General features: G+C 45.3%; 1 protein-coding gene across 1 annotated transcript; it reads left to right on the top strand.

Moving 5' to 3' along the window:
* Positions 1 to 6060: 6060 nt before the first annotated feature.
* BBS4 (Bardet-Biedl syndrome 4) lies at positions 6061 to 17688 on the top strand. The gene is made up of 9 exons (XM_009959027.2): positions 6061 to 6146; positions 7972 to 8026; positions 9518 to 9586; positions 10857 to 11009; positions 11206 to 11377; positions 11856 to 11925; positions 15581 to 15722; positions 16119 to 16329; positions 17543 to 17688. Exons 1-9 carry the CDS (start codon positions 6073 to 6075, stop codon positions 17686 to 17688), a joined length of 1092 nt encoding a protein of 363 aa, XP_009957329.2. The 5' UTR covers positions 6061 to 6072.
* Positions 17689 to 18535: the final 847 nt, after the last annotated feature.

Below are 18535 nucleotides of genomic sequence, written 5' to 3'. Positions count from 1 at the left end.
ATGAACAGAGAAATACTGAAAGGGCTACAATATTTCTGGTACAATGCTCTTCACACACAGTGATGAGCTTGCACTCTTCTGTGCACTCCTGTAGTTGTCCCAGCCACAGTCCAGTGCCTTTATTATACATGAGGTTGTGGTTTCTGTAACTGAAACCAAATCTTTGTCGTTAGCTTTGTTAAAATGATGGAAGTGTACAACCTTTATAGCATTTTAATATAGTATATTGCAGCAACAAGCTACAAATTCTGTATTAATACTGACTTTTCCAAGCACAGATTCTGATTAAATGAATTTTGTAGTTCTCATGTCCTGTGTGATACTGCTATTATCATGCCCTGTGTGATACCATTGCATAAGGAAGAACTGTGTCCATCAACATGTTGCATGATGTTTAAATTCAAGTTATTTTAGGGCATTCTGCAATAAGCACAGATACAGCACAGCTGTATGTAGTACAAACAAAAATTTATCCAAATCAAGATTGCAGAAGGTATTTGTCAATCAGAAATCCATTTTCTTTCATAGGGCTTGCCTTTATTAAAATATTTAAAGGGTTTATATTCTTCTGATAGCTGCCATGCTGCAGTTTAGTGATGGGGTAACAGGGAACCTGGTAACGGGCTTTTTGGTGAGGGAGACTGCGTTTGGTATGTGCTCTCTGCCCTTTGTCATTTCAGGCTGTCATCAAAGAGCAGCTCCAGGAATCTCATGGGCTGTGCGAATATGCAGTCTACGTTCAAGGTATGTCACAGGAGGCCTCCGAAAGTCTTAATTTTGCTAAAGCAAGTTACTTCTGATTTGAGATACAGTGAACAATAAGAAGGGGAGCAGGTGACGGAAACATATAAAATTCATATGTAAAAAGTACTTGGCTTTTTTTCTGCTTGCTAGGTCTAGTTTTGAAGTTTGGGATTTTCACATGAAATGGGCAGAATAGATTTTCTGTTTTCTCTGTATTGATGAGTTTGTCATCGATTCCTCCTTGGACTGTGGGCTCTTGGCCTTCAGTGTGTTGGTGTGTGCTTGATTGTGTTTGATTGTTTTACAGATGCATGTTTTCTGTTAGAGCTACCTGCCTCAGGTGATCGTTGTCTTACCGTTTACTTTAAGGATGGTACTCCTCTTCCTGTCCTGCCCTCTGTCGCCTAAGAAATGTGCTCCAAAACTTGGCATTGCAATTCAAAGTGCCGTGGTGGGAGACAGCTGAGATTTGTTGGCCAAGGACATGCTGCAGGCTGCAGAAGTTGGGCAGGGGAGAAATCCAGACTGCATTTTAACGAGCAGTTGGCCAGGGTTTAAAGCTGTCTCTATTCTGAAAACCAGAAAGTGTTCCAGGTGGCACGAGTCCTTTGCATGCATTGTCGTTCTGCCCTCAGACACAGCTTCTGCAGGAGGGGGACAGACCAAATGAGCGTTGTTATAATATATCTGTACTCCCCTTTCTTTCCCTGCTGTCAGGGAGGCACGTTTTTCCTGCAGATAGTGGACTAATTTGCCTGGTATATGTTGTCTTACAGCTTTGATATTTCGCTTGGAGGGGAAAATTCAAGAATCTCTTGAACTTTTCCAGACATGTTCCATTATGAACCCTCGAAGTGCTGACAACCTCAAGCAGGTGGCACGATCGCTGTGAGTGGTGTTTTATTGTTTCTCTTTGATGTGCCACCCAGGCCCTTCCATGTTTTGTTTTTCTACCAGGCATCAAGTAAAATCCCAGGCTGCTTAATTCCAAACATGCTTCCTCCTTATCAGCACTTGATAAGGCTTCCAGAAGCGTGGGCTACCCTTAAAAGCAGAATCTTTATTATCTGCCTGGCTGCTACTGTATTTTCTTTTGCTTTGTGCTTTAAGCAAGAGAGGGGTAGCACACTGATTTCTAGGTCCAGAGCTAAAGGTGCTGACCTGAGCTGTGTAGGCCTGCCCTACAGTCCCCTTTCTGCCTCTGAATGTCCGGTTAGATCACCTGTCTTTTTCCTTTGAGACAAAGGCAGACTGTGAAGCCTGTGAATTCATTCCTTGCATCTCCAGTAACATCAGGGAGCGCCTCAGCATCTCGCAGGATTGATGACTTTGGCCCTGAAAGGGAGCAGTGCTCAAATGGTAGTATTGCTGAGATTGTAAACTTCTCAGGGCTTCTCATGCAGGTCTCTGGAGAACTAGCAAATAGCATCATTTTTCACTGGCAGAGGTGATAGTGGTTGCACAGCTGGGTTTCAAAGCAAGAAAAAATAAAAATTGAAATGCTTTCGCAGGTTTCTGTTGGGGAAGCACAAGGCAGCCATTGAAGTGTACAATGAAGCAGCTAAACTTGATGAAAAGGACTGGGTAAGTGCTTCAGTGGGTTGCAGATTATTGTAGTATGCAGATGTTTCTGCAGTTTTATGAAGACAGCTGCAAACTTGTTCCAAGCAGAGGTGAGCTCACACTGCCTGCAGTCTGAGCAGACGAGGAGCTGCAGGGCTGAGGGGCATTGCCCCTTAGCCTAGGCTCCTGAGCACGGATGAGCCTCTGCAGCGTCTGGTTTGGATCACAGGAGCAAGGCATTTTTTCTGCCTGCAAAATCCCACACCTTGTCTTGGGGCACAGAGATTCGAGCAACGTGTTAGAGCTTTGCAAAGTAACAGTGTTAGCATAGCCATATATAAACATTAAGGAAAATATGGGAAGTAGCTCCCTCTTTGGAAACACTCAGTTATCATTAAAACTTGCTTGACTAACTGGGAGACCTTTGGTAAGGCAGAACACCATTGAAAAAGCTTACCCTCAAACGAGCTGAGAGGGTTATTTGTTACCTACCAAACATTACCTGTTTTGGCAAAATGTAGGCTGATAGCTACAGGAGCGAAAATTAAGTTAACTCTCTACATAAGAAGACAAAAAGTGAAGGAAGAGCATTGCAAAGGGAAACGTGTGACAGTGGGTGAGAGGAGAGAGGATTTGGCTTGCAGGTAGTTGTGGGCAGCCTTCTGCAGGTGACTGTTTTGCCTGCGGAAGTGTTGTTTCTCAGATAGACTTGCTACGTGTGATCTCATTGCCTAAGACATCAGGCACTCACTGACTTCAGCTGTACTTCTGGTGCTCAGGACATCTAAAATTCAGGCTTGATGTGTTTGGTATTATTCAACTTATCCCGTGCCAGACATCGCAGAAACCTTTTATACCATGGGTCTTATTTCAGGTCTGTGTTCCCTTAGCTAACCAAGCTACTTGCAGTATGTGCTTGGCATGCCTGTAACCCTGCTCACAACCACAGCGGGCAGCTTCGGTGGGTATTTTATCTCCCATACCTGGCTCCGCGCTGGAAGTAGAGCCAGCCTGTGCTCTTCCCTTGCGCTCCCCTGTTCTGCAAGCCACGGTAACCAGAAGTTACTGATTTGCTGCTGTTCTCCACAGTTGGAAAGACTGAGTGGAGGAAAAAGTCATTCTAAGAGAGTTAATGGGGAAATAAGAGAGTTTCCTTTTAAAGGTCAAGGCTGTCTAAACTGATGAAGCAGTGAAATGCTCACCAGAATAGAAACGAGGAACTAGTGGACCTTGCTTTTCAGCTCCCCAAGATGTGTCAGGGTGGGGAAGGTGGCAAGTAGCTTGTCTGTTAAACTGTTGGTGATGAATTAGAGGCATGATTGTTCCCTACAGTGTCACCAGAGTGTTTAGGCTCCCTAAGTGATCTTCCTACTCTGTTGCAAAGTTGGTTTAGATGCCAGATGGATATCAGCCCTTCTGGTGCTCGACTTCTATTTTGGAAAATGAGGCACATCTTCAAATTTTGTCCTGCTGGGTGCAGCATTGCGCATATCTGCACAGATAGATTGAGAGCCACCCATAAGGACAACTTACCTAGCTTCAGAGATCTCGCTGGGAACTGAGTCACATCTCAGTGAAGAAACCAGTCTTTGCTCCTTGCTCTCTGAAGAGACCATCCATCGTCTGTTTTTTGTCTCGGTGGCTTGTAGTTTTTTGCATACAATCACACCTAAACTCTGTAGGTTCCTGAAGTAACTTAGGTTTATACGTTTACTTGTTCTACAAAGCAAGAAGGGTGTGGGCAGGCACGGGGGTATCCCCATGTGGGGCAGTGATGACTGTTATCACTGGCAGATTATGCAGCACGTGTTTCATACCTCATGCTGGTTTTGTTTGTGGTTTATTTTTTTCATACAGGAGATCAGCCACAACCTGGGTGTGTGCTACATGTACCTGAAACACTTCAACAAGGTAATGCAAATGCTCATCTTACCTACCTGACAAATGGGAAGGAGGGTTCCCAGAAATTTCACTTTCTTTCGTAGTTTGAAGCGGATCATTTCCAGTGATAGGTATCAAGGAAGTTTTTTGCTTCAGCATTTGTTTCTGGGAGCAAAAGTTTGTGAGCTGTTTCTGTTTTCGTTTGCATGTCGAATTACTTTGAGTCAGCTGCAGGTTAGTGAAGTTGGATAAGAGTGAAATGGAGGTTGGCCTTGTTGCAGGTCAGGAGGCTTTTTCTGAACTAGGATTTTTGAGAAAGTGTTTCTGGTTTTAAAGGAAATATTTGAGAAACCTCAAAGAGCTGCCTCAAACCAGACAGAAAACCAGCTGTGCTCCAACAAGAGCTGCTTTTGTTTCTGAGCCTTCTAAAGCCAGAACCATAAACACTGCTGGTTTTGTGACCAGCAGCAATCTGTAGGGCATGTTGGTTCCATCTTCTTGAAGAAAGAGAAATGTGATGGTAAAGAACCAAACCATTTCCCCAGCATACAGCTCAGACTGCTGCACCTCGTGCAGAGAGTTTCTGAAGAAAACTTGCTGCCCCTTGGGTCTGGCAGGATTCAGAGAGAACAGTTACAGGGCTGGTTTGCTGGAGGTGCAGCAGGCACCTTTTTTCCTCCATGGAAAGGATTTGCTCCTGTGCCTGAAGCTTCTTGTGCACCAAGCCTGGAGCAAAAGTCACAAAAGGGCATAGCTGCAGTGTGGGCAGCACTAGCTTTATTAGCTTTGTAGCTAATAAAGAACTTCTTGGAAGCTTGAAAGGGAGTTTTGTTCCCAGGTCTGAGCACGCCATTCCCAGCTCCTCGCTTAATCCTCCCCTAGGTTCTTGTGGTGAGCACTGAGCTGTCTCTGATCCCATGGGGTTACTTTGTAAGGGAAAAACCAGCTTTTAGAAACCTTTTGTTCCCAGTTTGGCCAAACTGCTCCCTGCACCTTTCTGGTGGAGTGCTGTGGCCCTTGCAGCAAGCCCCTGCTGCGTTCTCTGTTTGAGGCATCGCTGTAAAGCAAGAAGCTATGGAGTACAGGTTCATACTTGGGATTTGTTGTCTGCACTAACACCTTCCAAATTGGGACCTGCTGACATCTTGTCTGAGATGTTGCTGCCCAGGGTGACCAGTACACTTCCATGAGGACATCTAAAATATAACGAAGCCTTCGGGCATGACTGTCTCTTCAGTAGTTGCTGGTAACAAATATCCCTTATTGCAGAATTCCGTTACTGTGTCAGCATTTCTCTTTCTAATATATCGTGTGTTCAGAGACAGCAGACATGCTTTGCTGTCCTGCTGCCTAGGCCTGAGGAAGTAAGAGGAAGATGTGCTTCACAGTGTCTCCTGTTGGAGGGGATCGGTGTATGCCTGACAAGAGCTGATTCACTCCTCTCGTTTACGTGCTCATTGCTGGAATAAGCATTTTAGCAAAGAATGTACTTGTTAACCTCACATATCTGGAGATTCCCTCAAACCAAACAAATTCAAATACAGGAACAGGCCTGTGCTCCTCTCCTTCTTGGGAGGTCATTGTGTCTTGTCTTGCTTGAAGCACGCCGTGTTGCCTTTTTCTGTTCTTAAAAGCACATGCCTCCTGATGCAGCATTTGTTTCAACAATTAGCTGGGCTGGGTTTTGCTAGCACGGTTCTCCAAGCTCCGGGGGGTGTTAGCTGTTCTCTTCTGCTAGCTGCTGGGGATTGCTCTTGGGTTATTGCTTCACTGAGGTCTCTGTAATCACTTGTTATTTTTTTTTTTAATTCTCTGTGGTTGTGTGTTTAGGCACGAGACCAGCTGAACAACGCCCTGGAGCTCAACAGACATGATCTGACTTACATGATGCTGGGAAAAATTCACCTGCTGGAGGGGGAGATGGATAAAGCCATTGAAGTATATAAGAAAGCTGTAGAGTGAGAATATATCCTTTTTTCTATCTGCCCATGTCCCATCCTATGCCAGGAGAAATTTGATTGGTGTCCCAGATCTGAATTGAGGACATGATTAAAAAGCTAATGGTAATTATAGCGTCTCTGTGCAAAGCTGGCACTTTCAAGCTCTTCAGCTGTCTCTGCTCTCAGCTGTAGTCTTCCTCCTGCTGACAATGTGTCAGGGAAGAAGGTAGCTGTGTGAAGGTCTGCCAAAAAAAAGTGGAAAAGCAAATGGACAAAGATGCCTGGGAGCAAACCTATCCAAAACTGACTTCATGAACCCCAAGGGTTTACCTACCAAAAAGATCTAACCCTGGGTGTCTTTCTAACCCTGATTGTCTGTCAAAAATCAGTTGCTCTGTTTCACATACTGTTTTCACTTGGAGTGATTTGTGTTTGAAAGCGTGTGAGTAGGCAGACCGGAGATGCATGGTGCACAGTGAGTTTCTCCCACCCCGTCACTGTTTCTCAGTACAGATCTGTCTTTTTTTAGGGCATTCCTGAGCATCTGATTTACCAGTGCTTTTAAATGTAATTTTGTAATGGAGGCAAACACTAAAGAAAAGCAGGAGCATGTTGGAAGCCACTGGAGAATCTACATTTTGTACCGGCTCTTTCCACATACTGTTTCCTTACACGCCTGCCTTTGGCAGCTGTCTGACAACAGTTTATTGGGTTGGGTAGACATTTGGACCAATGTTTATTACGTAAATAATCCTTGCTAAGCATCTTATCAGGTTTATGTATCTTATCTCAGTGCTTCCCTGCCCTCCCTTCTTCCTCACTCGTGGGGTTTTTTTTTGGTTTTGGTTTTTTTTTTTTTGTTCTCATCTGCCTATTACATTTTGCCTGCTGTTACCAGCTCCGGGAGAGTCTGTCATTGCTCTGTGTTTATATACCATCAGGCACAGGCGGTATTGTTCTGGTTGAGCTTTAAAGGTGCCAATGTGAGTGTGTGTATTAGATTTCTTAAGTCTTGATAGCAAGGGATTGAAAACTTCTGTTAGGGTGAGTGAGGCCGCAGATACAGTGTCTCTGCTTTTTCTTTTCTGTTTTCATCTTGTTTATTTCTTCAAAAGCTGCTGGGAATAGGGAAGGTTTCAAAAGGGTTCACAACATTGCTGTGTGAACCTCGTACTAGCAGTGAAGGATTGGGAGTTGTATACAGTAATTGAAAGCCCTTGGAACATATTTTTGCAAGCTTCTCTGTGCTGAATGGAGTGGTGCGTATGGCCGGGGATACATGAACAGAGAGTGCCTGTGTGAGCGTTCCAGTCTGTGGGCTGCTGGGTAGCACAAAGCCGTGGTAAGCAGTCCCCAGCTGGTCTGTGAAACCAGGTTTGTAATCTTTTTATAGAGTGAGTTAAAGAGTCTGGTAATGAGTGTGTGTAGGATCCATCAGAAACACTGAGGATTGCCTGTCCTACATGGCCCAAGAGGCTTGGGATGGATTTACCAGGTGCTTTATGGGAGACGATGGAAAATCCCCTTTTGTATTTCCAGGTCACTGATGCAGACTCTCTTTGAAGCTTAACAAAACCACCTTATCTTATTATGCATCCAGATCTATTTCACAGAGCTGTGTTGACTTCCCATTTATGTCTGGAAGACGTTTTGAAAGCTTAGATGCAATATTGTTCAAAGGAAGTCCCCATGGTGGCAATTGTTCTAATATTTGCATTTAATAATAACAGTGAATTTGCTGGAGTGATACTAGTATAATGCAGCATCATAATTCCATGTTCTGTTTTCTCCTTGTTCTAGAAGGGCTAATAAGCAACACAACTCTCTGGCTTTTGTATTACAGGTTTTCTCCAGAAAACACAGACCTCCTTACAACACTGGGGTTACTTTACTTGCAGGTACTGGAGATTGTTAGCTATTACATGGACTTCATTATTTTCAAAATGACCAAGGCTTTTTTTATAGAGTTAATTTCTACCCACCTTCCTAGGACTTGCACACGTTTCTCTAAAGGCTGCCTTTAACATGATGGAGGTTGCTTTTCTGTGTCTTCTTTTTCCCTTTGCTGCTAAAAGCAAGTTGATTTCCTGGACCTGAGCCAGAGCAGGAATTCTGTTTGGCAGCCACCCTAATTCTGTTACAAATCTTCCAAGTATAACAAAACATGACTAGTCATTACCTTGTTTCTGGAGCAGGAGTCTAGCAAGTTATTCTCCTACAAAAGCAGCCATGAAATTGTTAGTGTTAATGCACCATAGAAGAAAATCGGAATCGATTTAAATAACAAAGGCAGGCTTATCACTTGGGTCTGTAAAATGTATGGGATTATTCCAAAAGTAAGCTTCCCAAGGAGTGAACAAGCAAAGAAGAATAGGCAGTAGTGCCTGAAAGGGTTGATGGGCCAGAAAACTTGAACCAAGTGCTAATTTGGAAAGCATTTCCCTAATCGTTTAGATGCTTGACAATAAAATACGAATCTTGAAAAAAATTGCCTTGCTCTAGAGGTAGGGAAATTCAATAGGAGCCTTGGATGTCTTAAGTGGATATGTGTGGATTTAGAAGGGAGTATGACATGGGAAAGGACATCTGTAAGACAGAAGTAGTGAGTATAACATTCACCCTGGTAATTTAGCCCCCAGGTCTCTGTGCTGTGATTCGTTTGTTCAGTGTATCGTGTCTCTGGTATGTGCTCACCTTCAGGAGTTTTAAAGATGCTTCTACAGCTTTCCTGCTTGCTATTAATTACAGAAGGCTCTGGACTCTGGTGTATCAGTATAATTGCTGCGCTGGCAGATGATCTTCTTATCAATTGTTGTGTGACCAAAAAAGGACACCAGTATCCAGAATTTTATCCTGTTTGGACTGGTACAATTCTGGCATAACTCAATTGAAAACGATAGGATTGAAGTGATTCTAAGCAGTCGTGTGCTTATATATGGACACAGCCATGCCCACAAACACTTGCGGTCCGTTAGAAGACAAGGGAGGACTCGTGTGAAAAGAGAGCCGTGGGGTGTGAGGGAGTGGTGGTGAGGGAATCGAGGATGGGCAGAGTAGCAATTTGTAGCCTCCTTTCTGGAAGAGAGGAAGGAGCAGAGGACTGTCAGCTCAGAGCTCACTCCTATATAGAAAAGTCAGAGCACAAACTCATGTGGAAATGTTTGTTTTGCTCAGAACAGTGAATCCAGTCCAACAAAATAAAATTTTTCTAATCTGTTTTGTAAATTACCAAACAAGAACATGTTTGTGTAATGGGAGCACTGTAAAAGTCACTTTTCTGAATATTTGTTTTAACTGAACCAGAAATTCTAGTGCTGAAAAATGCTTGTGTTCTCCTTCTTAACTCCCCTTATTCCTGAATTGCTGATGCTTATTTATTTTTCTCCCAGCTTGGGGATTACCAGAAGGCTTTTGAACACCTTGGAAACGCGCTTACTTACGACCCTGGCAACTACAAGGTATCATGAGGAGTGGAAACGAACCAGCTGAACGATGATGAGACACCTCTTAAAGCTAATTCCAGTATCAGAGCTCTGCCATCTCTATCCAGGGTCTGAACCTGGAGAGGCTGAAAAGATTCATGCCCAGAAAGCTTCCTCTGAAATACATTTCTGGGACCTTTCCCTGGGTAGGGAGTTGGATGTGTGTGGAGGCGGGGAAAGGGGAGGAGGCAGAATACAGGATGTTGAATTGATCCCTTTGGTTTTTAATCTGAAGTTGCACCAAAAGCAGGTGGAATTAACAAATTAAGTTTGCTGTGGAAGGAAAGTCTTCTAGACATTGTTTCAAAAATCCCAAGAGCTGTGCCCCCAGGTCCCTGTGACTCCTAGGCACGGAGCACAGATAGAAGTGGTATTGTGTTATGTTAGTCTCCCATCTGCTAATAACCCTGTCGGTGCTTCCAGCTGTTGTATACAAGTGTGACTTTTTCTTGGCTCTGGTCTGGAAAGCTGAGCTTGGCGTCTAGGTTTCATTCCCGATTGTGAAGCTGCTTCCCTTTTTAGGCATGTTACTTCATTTCTCTCTGCCTTTGTTTTCCTTCTGTACGATGTGAACGATGTAGAGTATTGAAATGTGGTTGACAATTGATGTATGAATGCAAGCCGAATGTTATTGTGAAAACACTTCTACACTTAGAAATTTTACTTTTCACTGTGAAATATTATAAAGGGCTTAACTAGTGTGGTTTAAATATAGTGTGTTGTAATCACTTGCTTTTTTTTCCACATGCATATTTCCATTAATTTGCAGGATCAACCAGTCAGTGTGAACTAGGCTGGCTTTGCTGCACATGTCTTGTCTGACTATGTTTTACTCTCCACTTAACTTGCACCAGAACTATTTCTATCTGTGCTTGTTTGTAAAAAGAGTCTGTCAGTGCATAGATCTTCTCAGAGACTCAGACTCTAGGAGATACTACTGTCACCCCAAAACATACCCTAAGCACTTGTCACGTTGCAGTATTTCCGAGGCAGTTATGGTTGGGATAGGGCAGGAAGAAGCAGGCTCGAGTCCCTTCTTTACCCCGTCTTCTGCTAATCGTTGGGAGATTCTGGAGTCCTTGCCTGCTCCCCACTGTTGGTCTTGACAGCCCCTAGAAGAAACCACCTGAAAAAGTTAAATGGTTGCTCTTGAGATGGCTTTAGTTTGTTCATTTTGTCCTGTTTTTTCTTGCTATATTTGGGAAAATGCCGTTCCTCAGCTGGTCTCTCTTGTCTTCTCTCAAAGGCTACCTTGGCGGCTGGCAGCATGATGCAGGCCCATGGAGATTTTGATGTTGCCCTCTCCAAATACAGGGTGGTAGCCAGCACTGTGCCTGAAAGCCCCCCGCTGTGGAACAACATTGGGATGTGCTTCTTCGGGAAGAAGAAATATGTAGCAGTAAGTGTCTGGTTTTCTTTCTGTTTTCAACTGTAGCTACCTTTGCCCAGGGAAGTGGTGGAGTCACCATCCCTGGAGGTGTTCAGAGATGATTCTATGATTCTATAACTTCATGCATCAAGATTCCTCTCGTGGCAGAGACAGGAGAACTGTTCTGGGTGGGCTGTGTTACAGCACATTTATTCCTTTTTTGAAGGCAATCAGTTGCCTGAAGCGGGCAAACTATCTGGCTCCCTTTGACTGGAAGATTTTGTACAATTTGGGGTTAGTCCACCTCACGATGCAGCAGTACGCGTCTGCTTTCCACTTCCTCAGTGCTGCCATCAGCTTCCAGCCCAAGATGGGAGAGCTGTACATGCTCCTTGCAGGTATGCAACGCTCTGTTATCCGGCTCCTGTGTACACCCAGCTTAGGGGATGCAGCATTATAGAGACAGAAAGTTTGGGCTGAAGTAAACAAATATTGGGTAAAGCGTGAACTAAGAAGCCGTTCCCCGGTAGGTCACTGGCACGTATAAGTCTGAATAGTCTGTTCTCCCTCTGTGGTGAACAGGAAGGTTAAATCGCAATCAGATCCAGATTAAACATTAGAAAAGACTTTCTACATATAACGGTTTGGCTTTGGGTTGTCTAAGGAGTGGATGTGGATTTCCAGCCCTGGACATTGTTGGAATCGAGCGAGACAAATACTTGTCAGAAGTGACCTTAGGAGGGTTAATCTTGGCAGCAGTCCAGACAACCCTGCTAGTACCCATTTATGTTACGTTGTAACGACATTCACAATTGTCCTAAAAATGAAGTCCTTGTGAAGCATCAACTTGTGTGTGTACATTTTGCTTCGGTACAGTTGCTCTGACAAACCTTGAAGACATCGAGAACGCAAAACGTTCCTATGAGCAAGCTGTGGCACTGGACAAGTAAGTCTTAATCATAGCTGTCAGTTGTCTGAGCGTGTTGCTTTGCCTCCCCACACCCGGTTTCCCTTCCATGGTTTGTCCCTCGCTCTGCTTTGACCCTAAATGGTTTGCAGTAGGGAAATATTTTTATTCCTGCAGCTGTGCAAGTGACACTTTTAGAACCACCTTTTTTTTTTTTTTTTTTAATTCAAGTCAGCTCTGAAAAATGAAAGGGAAACCAAAGCAGTTTTTATTTTGCTGTTTAGTTAGTGAGTCAGTGGTGATGACTTTGGATTCCAGGCCTCCTTTCAGTGAATGTTGATAGTGGAGCAGATTCAGTAAAAGAAAACCAGTCATCTCAGCGTATTTTGTAACCCAAAGTTTGAGCAGTGTGCAGCGCAATGAGATGCTTGGGATAAAGTCTGTTCTGAATAGGGCAGAGGGAAGACTTTAGCTGGGAGGATGTGGGCAAAAAGTTAGTAGAAGGCATATAAAAGGGCAGCAGTGTAGTCCTTTCTCCTCCATTTTGTTAACAATGTCTATGTTTGCAATCTAGCTCTTAAAATCGGAGCACTTGCTTTCAGAAATGTTAAGATGAACCTTGCAGTATTTCATCATTTCAGGCAGAAAACCAAATTGTCTCAAATTTATTAATAGTTTTGTCTCTCTCTCCAATATACTGTGAATATTTGCATACTTACAGCAACCAGCACAGTGCTCCTGAGCCCACCAGCCTGTATGCTGTCAACAGCTGTGGCAAAAGCACTCTTCCCATCTGCAGAGACCACCACAAGATGGCATGAGAAGATGCTGGTTCCTTTTCCTCTGTCACCTCTATCCTAGGTGCACAGGCCAGGCTTAATTTTCGGAATTCTGGAAGTTCCTAAGTCCCATTATAAAGGGCAACAGGTTTAAAAAACCAGCGTTTGACACTGTAGTGCGGTTCTCTTTGCAAAGTGGTGCTGTGAGTGCTCGCAGATGCTTGCTGGGAGTTACATGGCTTGCAGGCATGCCAGAGCTCTTGAATCAGTTAGCCCTGCACAGCCGGCACGCATCTGGCGCTGAAGTTCTTCATACTTATGCAGCAGCAGAGTTACAAAGCAGGCTTGAATATTACTTCTACACCTGTTTTGAGCACCAGTAGGTCTGTGCAGCCTTCTCAGAGGAACGGAACCTGTGCGAATTGCGGTCAAAGATTTGTAAATGTATTGCTGTGCGAAAGTGTTTTGCACTTATGTTGGTCATTCCTACCCACATCACTGACCAAGTCCGGCTGACTCCTTTGCTGGCTTTCCTACTCAGCCTTCCATGCCTAGCAAGGCCGTGCAGGACCTCAAAGATGGCTTAGACTGCTTAGACATGAGTTTATGTGATTTGGTCAAAGAGAAGGAATAGAAATTTAGCTCTACAATTTTGCCCAAGTATTTGGCACTACCATGGTGCTACAGGTATATGTCTTACCAGGAGAATAAAACCTCACCCAAGCAAAAATGAGTGCCAACTGCCAGGGACTGCTGGGAGGAATATCCAGACTTTGCTAGGCTTGTTCAGCTGACGTGTGGTTATTTTGGACAGTTACTCTGTGGCTGAATCCATGTCCCCACAGGCTTTCTTTGCTGCTGTGTTATGAGCTGTTTGGCTGGGATGAAGATAGCTGTGTTTGTTTCCATTGCCAAAAATACTTTTATAGCAGTGCTGTGACATTTGGCCTGGGTGCCGTGCTGGGGTCTGGAATGGAAAGCAACTTGGAAACCTCTTCAAAAGTGGTGTTTTTTCTTAGCACTGGTTCGAGCTCATAGCTGTGCTTTCTTTCTGTGGTTATTTAGCTATTGATTTTTTTCTAACTGTCATATTGCTTCTCAGCTCTTGAAGGTGAATTAGCTTCATAAAGTTCAATTAATTTCAAAACTGGCTGTTCCCGGATCTGTCTGATCTCGTCAGTGTTTTGTGTGGGGGTTTGGTTTTTTGTATTTTCTGTTTTGGCTTTTTTTTTTTCTTTTGGGCAAAGACATGTGTTTTTGATCATTTATTTTTTCATGCATTACTTCCTTTGCTTTGGGAAAGACAGTGAGGAGGGTTTTTTTTTGTGGTGGGATCAGTGTTCCAGTTTCTTAGTTAAAGGAAAACCAATGGTTATAAATGCTATCGGATTCCTTCTAATAGTCTTCTTTCTTGCAGCGCTGTCATGTAACTTACCTAGGATGGATAGTCATGGCCTGCAGGTGACACTTTCTGTTTATTGAACAGCGTTAGCAGAAGCTTTCCCTTCCCACTTTTCACAAAGGATGCTCTCTCTGTCTTGGCCCCCCAGGCGTGGGTGCTAGAGTCCTTGGGTGGCTCCAGTTATCCCTGCTGCACTCCAGGAGAGGGCACCAGTCCCTCGCTCACATTTATTGAGCAAACTACAAAGCATCTCTCCCTGACGTGTGCAGTGATATATGTGCGCGGCTCCTCCACAGGGAGCTGTGGTTAGACAGTGCTCTTCCCTGCTCCCCTCGACAGCACGTCCCCTGTCCTGGCCAAATGCAGCCTCTGCTTTTCCCAGTCTCATCTTGGAGCCTGGGTGAGCCGAGCGTCTGCATGAGCTCCCGTGCAGGGGCCGGTGACACTTGCATTTCATTTCTTTGTCAGATAATGCACATAGATTTTCCTTCTCCAAAATAAGGCTGAAATTCAGACCGCTAAAGAAGGGTCAGAGCGGTTTGTAGAGTGTGGCTTGTCAGGCAATTAAGGAAGGATCAGCTTTCCAAGAGCTTCACTTATCAATTACAAAGCCAAGGGAGTCAGCTCACTTCATCCCTCCAGTTTAGTTTGCTCACACTCCTGGCTATGCCAGAAGAAAAGTTCCTGTTCAGAATTAATATATCCTAGTGAAGAAAATGGATACTGTGGAAAATGAGAATATAAGGAGCAATTCTGCCTTTCTGAAATCTCCATGTGCTGTTCTGCACAGGAAGGGAGGCAGGACTGCACCAGGTAACAGCATTATCTGCGGTGCTGGTCTCCCCTTGGAGTCCTTCGTTAATAGGTATCACCTACTGTTTCTCTCTAGCAGTACATACAGTTATTTATGCTTTTAATGGGTGAATGAGAGAGGTGAGGAAAATCAAATATAACCAGCATGTTCTGTAGCATGTTGGGTTGTAAAATACAATCAATAAGCATGAGTCTGTCCACTGCCCTGTCCCACGACAAGCTGCTCTCCTACGAATCAGGAGAGCTGTGAGAGCCTGCGACAAGTCAGAGCAGAGCTTTCACAGCATGATGAAAGCCCTGTCACTGCTCTACCTGCCCCGGGAGCAAGGGGTTGGGAGGCCAGGCACTTTAGCTAAAGACAGTCCTGAGACGGTCCCCAACTGCAACGAACTGGCTGTTGCAGAGAGGAGCCTTGCAGGGGTGAGGCCATCAGCAGAGTCGTTTCTGTTCTCATTGACGCTGGGATATTTGCTGAGCCCAGGCACCGGGTCCTTCACCAAGCACGGGGGGCTCTTCTGTGTTCCCAAAGGACTCTGGCTGGGCAGCCCCTCATCTGCTTCAGGGCCAGAGTGCCCCATGGCTTGTCTGTGCCAGACAGGAAGGTGACTCCAGCTTTGCTGCTTGGGCGCATCTTAGCGTAATTCAAGTCGGGATAAGTGTTCCCACAGTAAGTGCGGTGCGTCCCGGGTGTTTGCTGCAGGTGCAACCCCCTCGTCAACCTGAACTATGCTGTCCTGCTGTATAACCAGGGCGACAAGAAGGGAGCCCTCTGCCAGTACCAGGAGATGGAGAAGAAGGTCAATGCGATGAAGGAGAGCAGTACTCTTGACTTTGACCCTGAGGTATGTGCCTAACAGTTGTCAGCAGGAACTAAGTAGCCACACTAAGACTGGCAACAAACGAGGAGGAAATTTCACTTTGCAGTCCAATTATTAGGAAGAAATTCTGCTTATGAGATTTTTCTGAGTAGAGCAGTCTCCTGCTGAGAGCTGCTTGCTTCATTTCTGCTCTTTGAAGCCCAGTTCTTCAATCAATACACAGCCAGACAAGATTCCCTCTTAATTAAGGGAATGAATTAGTGGAGATGTTTCCCTCGAGCACCAAGGCAGTAGCCAGCTCTGCACAGCTCTCGTTTTGTTTGTTTTTTTTTTTTTTTTTGTGTGTGTGTTGTTCCTGACTTTATTATTGTCTGAAGTGTTCCTGTTTACAATTGTCTTCTCTTTTTGCTTCTTGAGAAGATGGTGGAGGTTGCCCAGAAGATGGGAGCTGCCCTGCAGGTGGGGGAAAGCCTGGTCTGGACTAAGCCTTCTAAAGAGTCTAAATCCAAGCAGAGAGCTGCTCTGTCAGGGAAATCCTCCAGCACTCAGCAGCCTTTGGGCTCTAACCAGGCCCTGGGTCAAGCCATGTCCTCAGCTGCGGGGTATGGGAAAACCATGCAGCTTCCCCCAGGTACTTCCCTTTTGCTTCTCTTTAAAGTAGAACTGTGGGAGGGGAGAAATCTCTCTTTGTTCGAGTACAGAGTTACAGCACATGTTTAGGAAGGTATTGACTTGCTTACACAGCAGTGATGTCAATATTTGGTAATAATGTTCCCAGATTTCTGAGTTAAGGAAGTGCAGAAGGAAGATGCTCTCTGTGGTGCATTATACTATCCTGCTTTTGCAGGGGTGTGGAAAGCCCGTAATTCAGACAATTTTCTGAAGCACTTTATCGTTTCTGTTACAAAAATAACTGCCACTGGATTGCTTTGAAAGCCGTCCAGCCAGGTCTCTCCCTTGCAAATGTTGCAGGCCACTGGACTGAAGGTTGCTCAGGAGACACCATCAGCCTTAGAAGGCTTACGCCGATAGCTGTAGATGCTGCTTCTTGCTGGGGCTGGGTAGGAGCATCTCCTGAGCCACCATTCATAGCCTGACCTCCTCTCACCCCTTGGCTTGCAAGGAGGAATGCGCTAGAGATGTTGCTAATCATGGTGATTTTCTGTCACTCTTAGTCTTGTTACCTGTGGACTGAACCAGGAGAGGTTGTGTAACCAGGCCTCTTTCTTTGGCACCCCTAAGGACCTGTTCCATTTCTCACGCATGGGATAAACTTTCCATGCAGGGAAGACTTAGCCAGAAAAGCTGAAAAATAAACGGGAGTTTAGGGTTTACCTGAAGGACTTTATTATCCATGTCAGAGAAGGGAGCTGGTTCATAACATCAGTTGTCAGCTGAAATCCAAGTGTAGAAACAGCTTCAGCATGGAAGTGTCCTGGTTTGCTTTTATTCTGTAAGTAGCTACTTTAACTGTCTGGAAACTCTCCCTGAGTTTGCTAAAACTGTGAACTGAAAACAATACTGTGTTTTTGACGCCAGCTTGAGAATAAACCAGCTTCAGTGGAGCTGTTTTCCCTTCCAAAGCATGAGTTAATTCCAACTGACTTCTCACAGCAGCCCAGCTGAATACTGTACCTTAGCTTCCCTGCAGCAGAGCTCTGTAAGGTCTCTTAACTCACAAAAGAGTTGAGTGGTATCGATAAGCTAATCATAGGCAGAAGAAATCTTGAGAGTAAGTAGTTTTAGCTGTGATTGTTCTGCATCTCCATGTTGCCTGGAAGGGCAAAAAGAATAGACAAAACACACGTAGTCATACAGTAACCATAACTCTGTTCTCTCCCCAGGTGCATCAGCTCCGCTTGCAAAACCTCCCTCGCTGCCTCTGGAACCAGAATCGGGCTCAGAAATGAGCCCTGAGGAGACCTCGGCACCAACAGGGGCCGAGGAACAGAGGAAAGAAAAACGCAAGAGCCGGCAGGCAGCGGACTAGGATGGACTCTGGTCCGGACAGGCAGGTGCAGGAGCATCTCCAGAGCTGCCTCCTGACTTGTGGGGAAAGGGACCCGCCCTCTCCCCTGACCCACGGTGGCTTCACCCCACTGTCAGTTAGTCTAAATGCAGCTGTTTTCTGTGAATGATTTTAGCACGTGGTCTCTACCTTGTCCCAAGGAGTCGTTGCAGCAATCAGAAGAGGTTTCTGCATAGCTACTGTTAGTGTGGTCACAGCTTAAGACAAGAGACTGGAGGATGGAGATCCATCTCTCCCCAGGGTTGGCAGTCTGCAGTGTTTGGGTGGAAGTCCTCCAGAAGGATGCTGAGGCACCCAGTACGTTTAGAAAAGCCAGCAGTAGTGACTTAGCATCACCAGGGCCAGCGCAGAGCAGTAAGCCAGGCTCGGGACTAGCACAGCCTGGCTTGCAGTGAAACAGGGGCTTGTTACTGCCTGTTTCACAAGGGCGAGACTTTGTAAATGCTTTCTGACGGCTGAAGAAAGGAGGCTGAAACAGCAGAGCGCTGGGATTCCTGAGGAGGGTAATGGCGTGGTCACGGGGCACAAGAGGCCCTTTAAAGCCCACGCTTTCCTCAGCGGTGGCAGTCATGAAGCAAGGGGCAGCCGCACGGCAAAGGTGAGCTGGTTGTTTTGAGGTGATGGCTCCGGTAACACGCGGCCCGGCAGGGGATGGACGGCCGAAGCAGGCCTGCTGCGCTGGGCCAGCAGCACGTGCGTTGGCCAGCCAGCTGAGCCAGCTGCTCTAGGACTGTTCACCTTCTCAGCCCAGCGTCACTCTCTTTGCATTCCTTGAATCCAGCCTATTTTCAGTCATAAGCTTCTGTGT

Source organism: Leptosomus discolor, chromosome 11, assembly GCF_034619465.1.
Source record: "Leptosomus discolor isolate bLepDis1 chromosome 11, bLepDis1.hap2, whole genome shotgun sequence".
Classification (NCBI taxonomy): domain Eukaryota; kingdom Metazoa; phylum Chordata; class Aves; order Leptosomiformes; family Leptosomidae; genus Leptosomus; species Leptosomus discolor.
The sequence above is the reverse complement of the archived record's forward strand: the minus strand, read 5'-3'. Positions and strand labels throughout refer to the sequence as shown.

Excerpts from the sequence above, each read along its gene's own strand:
- BBS4 (XM_009959027.2), top strand. The coding sequence starts at position 6,073 with ATGATGCTGGGAAAAATTCACCTGCTGGAGGGGGAGATGGATAAAGCC. Across the intron at positions 6,147-7,971 it reads GTATATAAGAAAGCTGTAGA|GTTTTCTCCAGAAAACACAG; the intron begins GTGAGAATATAT and ends TTTGTATTACAG. Across the intron at positions 16,330-17,542 it reads AACCATGCAGCTTCCCCCAG|GTGCATCAGCTCCGCTTGCA; the intron begins GTACTTCCCTTT and ends TTCTCTCCCCAG.